Source organism: Octopus sinensis, linkage group LG10 (assembly GCF_006345805.1).
Source record: "Octopus sinensis linkage group LG10, ASM634580v1, whole genome shotgun sequence".
Lineage (NCBI taxonomy): Eukaryota > Metazoa > Mollusca > Cephalopoda > Octopoda > Octopodidae > Octopus > Octopus sinensis.
Genome location: NC_043006.1, coordinates 52,347,287 through 52,353,458, shown reverse-complemented (window position 1 = coordinate 52,353,458; position 6,172 = coordinate 52,347,287). Strand labels below are relative to the sequence as shown.

General features: G+C 35.4%; 2 protein-coding genes across 7 annotated transcripts in view; one reads left to right on the top strand and one right to left on the bottom strand.

Moving 5' to 3' along the window:
* Positions 1-6,172, bottom strand: part of LOC115216219 (kinesin-like protein KIF28P) — a 227,286-nt gene that overhangs the window by 105,508 nt on the left and 115,606 nt on the right. The window lies entirely within an intron of this gene.
* Positions 1-6,172, top strand: part of LOC115216308 (protein jagged-1b-like) — a 122,624-nt gene that overhangs the window by 97,526 nt on the left and 18,926 nt on the right. For 2 of the 5 annotated variants that reach the window (XM_036506673.1, XM_036506675.1), the window contains exons 1-2: positions 2,667-2,921; positions 3,840-4,029. The exons of 2 other annotated variants lie outside the window; for them this stretch is intronic. In XM_036506673.1, coding sequence (XP_036362566.1) covers positions 2,865-2,921; positions 3,840-4,029 — 247 coding nt within the window. In that variant the 5' untranslated portion in view covers positions 2,667-2,864. Of the gene's footprint in view, positions 1-2,666; positions 2,922-3,839; positions 4,030-5,306; positions 5,497-6,172 lie in introns of those variants that run through there. One more of the 5 variants, XM_036506674.1, reaches the window with a different exon arrangement.

Sequence of the window (6,172 nt, the reverse complement as noted above, 5' to 3'; positions counted from 1 at the left end):
CTTTATTTGCCCTCTTTGGGGCAAACCACCACTTGTTGTTGACGATGGCTCCAGTCAACGCCCTCCTAACTAATGCGTAAATCCGGTCTCTGTAAGCCTGTCGCGCCAGGAGTCACGCATTCAGTTTCCAGTATCCGGGATACTGCCTATGATTCTTATCTAAGTCGATAGTACAGGTCACGAATTTGTGATCTGTTTAGCTGATTATGTGAAATTTTGGACAATCTATACTATCCCTATCCACTGTCCTACGAAATACTCTATCTAAATACAATCTCGACGACTCGATAAAGTTGGTCTATGTCCACATTGGCACATTCGGGTAGTCCAGTCGGTACCTGTCAGACATTTGGAAACGTCTGAGAAGATCTTTGAGGCATTTGCATCCCAGATTTCGAATTGTCAACTGAACATGGGCTTGAAGGCCCGCGGGTTGTGGAGTCTGGTTTCGCTGATGGCTATATCTACATTTTGAGACTTGATGCCATTTAGCAGATAACCTTGTTTCCAAGGCGGTCCCAAGCCACGCACATTTACATTACCTATTCTGATCATGGCCCTAAAAGTTGTGTTTTACACTGAACGAGAAAAGAAAGGGAAGAGAGGTACTTACTGTTCGAAAGTTGGATACTGTCCTCTTCAAAAGTTTCCATGAGGAGGTTTTCATAGATTTTTTAGACAAGTGTTTTTGAAATCTCTCTACTGCATTAGGATACAGAGATTTCACTAAATTATGTGTGTTTCCTGCCGTATACTATTTTTATGTGTTGTGGTGGTTTTGTGCGTGGGTGTTTGTTTTAAAACTGTTTTCTCTTAAGTCAGTGTGAGACCAAATGTATTGCATCAGCTCCAAATTGTTTGTGTTGATTGCGATTTGCATTGTTGGCGTTTGTGTGTTTGTAGGGTGTCCGGTCAATTCGTCGACGACAATTTGTCGTCGTTTAATTTGTCTCCAGTCAATTCGTCGTTGGTCAATTCATCCCCATGTCAATTCGTCATCAGTCAATTCGTTACTGTATTACATATTTCTTTTTTCTTAAAATTTTAGATTGTCTGCAAATGCTTTTAGAAAAATAATTTTTTGGTTTGGATCATATTTTTCAGTGACATTTTTTATATCTTTATTTTATGTGGTGGTGGGAGATTGGTTATTCTCCTTGCATAAACCTCTGTAATTTGGTACTGGCAAAACTTTCCTCACATTTAATCACATCAATAAGTTTCCAAATATTTCAATGATTAATATTCACTGTGTTTTCAGCGCGGTGTGGTACACTTCTAAACTATTTGTAGTATCAGCAATCCCCGGCATACATCGATCCCAAACATTCCACATGGATAATGGAAATAAAAGTTCAAGGCGTCGCCTCCTCTATCCTCTTTCTCTCTAGATCAGTGGTTCCCAACAGCAGCTCCCAAACTTATTGTTTAAATAAGTTTTCCCACGGACCCCTTTTAACATGCATATCCTTTTGTGTATACATATATATATATATATATATATATATGAAATTTTAAATTTAGTTCACGGACACCCAGTACTACCTTTGCGAACCTCCAGGGGTCTGCAGACCCCAGGTTAGGAATCACTGCTCTAGGTGGTCCTATATAATTGTTTTCAGAATAGGATACAATTGACTGTGGAATATCATCATCATCTGCAAGTTGTTTATATCCATCTACAACATCATCAACTGGCAGGAAGCCAAGGGCAAAAGAGCACCGCATTTTTAGACTAAAACTGTCTTCGTGATATCTGCATTTTGGTCCTTCTTGCACAACAGACTTGTACGCATTGTCTTCTAAATGAATCAAGCAGCATGCCAAATTCGACCCTGGAAACTATTCCAGAAATCCGTTATGGGCAGCTTTTTCGAAATCCATAATTATATTATCAGGTCCCTCATTCTGCAGTAATTCATTTATTTTGGCAAAAAGTCTATTATATGTTTCTTGACATTTGTCAGAGAGTAATGCTAACAATCGTGGGAAATTAATAATATCAATTTGAATGTGAAGTATATATAACGGAAAAAATATACTAGAGCAGTAATTAAATGTTCCATCTGCTGCCCAGTTCTTGTGCTGTTTTAACTGTCGAAATGCTTCGTCACTTGCATATTTACATCTCTAAATGTTGTCCATTGTTCTTTGAATCCAAATTTTCCGTAGTAAACTTTTCAGCAACAGCAACAAAAACCAAAATAGATATCGTATAATTGTATGTCTAATTTTTATTTATCTTTTCGTCATAAAATTTGCTTTAAAAGGTTTTGTTCATTTTGTTTACATTAAAACTATAAAACTCCTACACATTTTCAAATTACTTTGTTACTAGACTTTACGACAGAAAAATTTCTTTTCAGTCATTTCCTTTCCACACCTTCATACGTGATTCTTTTTATTCTTGCTGTCATCGTTGTCACACTCGCCTTTAGTGCTGGTATTCTTTTCCTCTTTATCCCCTTTTTTTCTCTCCATCGTTTCCTTTTCCTTATTCTTACCTATAATGATGCTTTGATTGGTACGATTAGAAAAACAAATATCTACAGATCCATTTTCATTGGTCATCTGGCGCAACATTCAAACCCGGACAACTTTGTGTAAACTTTGGCATACGCTATTATTCCCACTGACCATATCCTATAAATACTGGGCTTTCTCGCGTTGCCTACCAGAATTGCCTTGTTTGTTCACCGGACATATTCAGAGAATTCAGTGCGTTCTTTTCACACCGGAGCTCTCTGTGAGTTCAATACGTCGACTAGCGTCGCCTTTGCAAGGACGAGGGGACTAGTGATATACATTATACATACACTGTATATCTAAAAGCTCATAAGACAATTCTTAATAAGGCAATCAGCATGCTTCAATTAACCGATAGATTCCTGCTCTGCGCTTTTCTTGCTACCTTAATTTCTGTAAGTATTCTGTTTTAGATTCCCTACAAACCGAACACTCGCGCGCACGCACGAAAACATATATCTGCGCGCGCACGCACGCACGCACGTACACACACACAGATTCTGTATAATTCATTTTTAAACACATGTGTGTCTTTATGCATACATATGTATGCGTGCATGTATATTTGCATGAGATTGCATGTATGTGTATGCATGAATACACACACACACACACATATATATATATATAATATATATATATATATATATATATAATTATATATGTATGTATTCATACACACACATATATATATATACATACACATACGTACATACATAATATCTACATACATACGTACGTACATACATACATACATACATACATACATACACATACATACATACATACATACATACATACATACATACATACACAGAGCTTAAATATCCTCACCAATGGGCTGAAACTGACCTCGTTGATTCCGTTGTATCTGTCTACTAGCTTATTATATATAAAGAAGTGCAGGTATAGCTTTGAGGTTACGAAGACCGCTTCACAAGCATTTAGTTTCGACTTCAGTTTAACTTTACAGCACGTTGGGGGAAAATATTCTGCTATAGTTCCGAATCGACTGAACCCTTCTGAGTGAATATGGTGAACAGAAATTGGGTATAAGGCTGCCATAAATGCATTACTTTGTGTTTGTCTTCGACTCTCGTGATTTTGAATTAGTGATGGTTGTTTATGTTTCGTAACTTAACGGTTTAGCAAAGTGGGTGGGATAGAATAGGTACTCAGTTTCAGATGAAATGCTATCAAAAAATGTTTATCTGCCCATAGACATACTGCCTATAAAGAGAAGAAGTCAGAAATATAAATCGTAAATGCTATAGAAACATATTTCATAAAGTGTTCTTACTGATATTTTACAGCCAATTGTAGCCGACTATGTAATTGATGTGAAGTTTATCGAGTTTGAAAATTACAACCGTTTACTGGCTAATGGACGCAAATGTTCCAATTTCGGAACTCAACAATGTCAAACGACTCTTCATGTTTGTGCTAGACCTGATGATACTTCGACATTGTGTCGTTATGGCGAGACTAAAACAGGAGTTATCGGTAAGTACATGTTTATCCATAAAAATAAAACTAGCGAGATTCCAGGATTCAAGTTCAAAACTATATCAAGATGACTTGTTTTGTATTTTTATATGATTCTACGTATGTCAGTTTGCGTACTTTTTAAGTAACAGACATCTTTTTCTTTACTCAATTCATTAGAATAGGAATGGGTAAATATAATTCTCAGCCTGAACAGTGTAGAAAGGAACAAACGATTTTTGCATTAACGCTTTATGTACATGTGAAGCAATTTTTAAAAAACGCAGGGACGAATGGACAGGTGATACACATTATAAATACACTATGTATCTAAAAGCTCATACGACAATTCTTAATTAGACAATTTTCAATCAACCAGTAGATTCCTGCTCTGCGCTTTTCTTGCTACAATAACTTCTGTAAGTATTCTGTCTCGGATTCCTTACAAACCGAACACTCGTGCACACACACACACACACACACACAGATTCTGTATAATTCATTTTTAAACACATGTGTGTCTTTATGCATACATATGTATGCGTGCATGTATATTTGCATGAGATTGCATGTATGTGTATGCATGAATACACACACACACACACATATATATATATATATATATATATATATATAATTATATATGTATGTATTCATACACACACATATATATATATACATACACATACGTACATACATAATATCTACATACATACATACGTACGTACATACATACATACTACATACATACATACATACATACATACATACATACATACATACATACATACATACACAGAGCTTAAATATCCTCACCAATGGGCTGAAACTGACCTCGTTGATTCCGTTGTATCTGTCTACTAGCTTATTATATATAAAGAAGTGCAGGTATAGCTTTGAGGTTACGAAGACCGCTTCACAAGCATTTAGTTTCGACTTCAGTTTAACTTTACAGCACGTTGGGGGAAAATATTCTGCTATAGTTCCGAATCGACTGAACCCTTCTGAGTGAATATGGTGAACAGAAATTGGGTATAAGGCTGCCATAAATGCATTACTTTGTGTTTGTCTTCGACTCTCGTGATTTTGAATTAGTTATGGTTGTTTATGTTTCGTAACTTAACGGTTTAGCAAAGTGGGTGGGATAGAATAGGTACTCAGTTTCAGATGAAATGCTATCAAAAAATGTTTATCTGCCCATAGACATACTGCATATAAAGAGAAGAAGTCAGAAATATAAATCGTAAATGCTATAGAAACATATTTCATAAAGTGTTCTTACTGATATTTTACAGCCAATTGTAGCCGACTATGTAATTGATGTGAAGTTTATCAAGTTTGAAAATTACAACCGTTTACTGGCTAATGGACGCAAATGTTCCAATTTCGGAAGTCAACAATGTCAAACGACTCTTCATGTTTGTGCTAGACCTGATGATACTTCGACATTGTGTCGTTATGGTGAGACTAAAACAGGAGTTATCGGTAAGTACATGTTTATCCATAAAAATAAAACTAGCGAGATTCCAGGATTCAAGTTCAAAACTATATCAAGATGACTTGTTTTGTATTTTTATATGATTCTACGTGTGTCAGTTTGGGTACTTTTTAAGTACCAGACATCTTTTTCATTACTAAATTCATTAGAATAGGAATGGGTAAATATAATTCTCAGCCTGAACAGTGTAGAAAGGAACTAACGATATTTGCATTAACGCTTTATGTACATGTGAAGCAATTTTTAAAAAACGCAGGGACGAATGGACAGGTGATACACATTATAAATACACTATGTATCTAAAAGCTCATACGACAATTCTTAATTAGACAATTTTCAATCAACCAGTAGATTCCTGCTCTGCGCTTTTCTTGCTACAATAACTTCTGTAAGTATTCTGTCTCGGATTCCTTACAAACCGAACACTCGTGCACACACACACACACACACACACACACATTCTATATAATTTATTTTTAGACACATGTGTGTCTTTATGCATAGGTATATATTCGTGTATGTATATTTGCATGAGATTATATGTTTGTGTATGCATGAATATGTATATATATATATATATATATAATATATATATATATATATATATATATATATATATAACTTATAAATGAGGGCAAACGAAAAAATTTCTAATGCCAAATA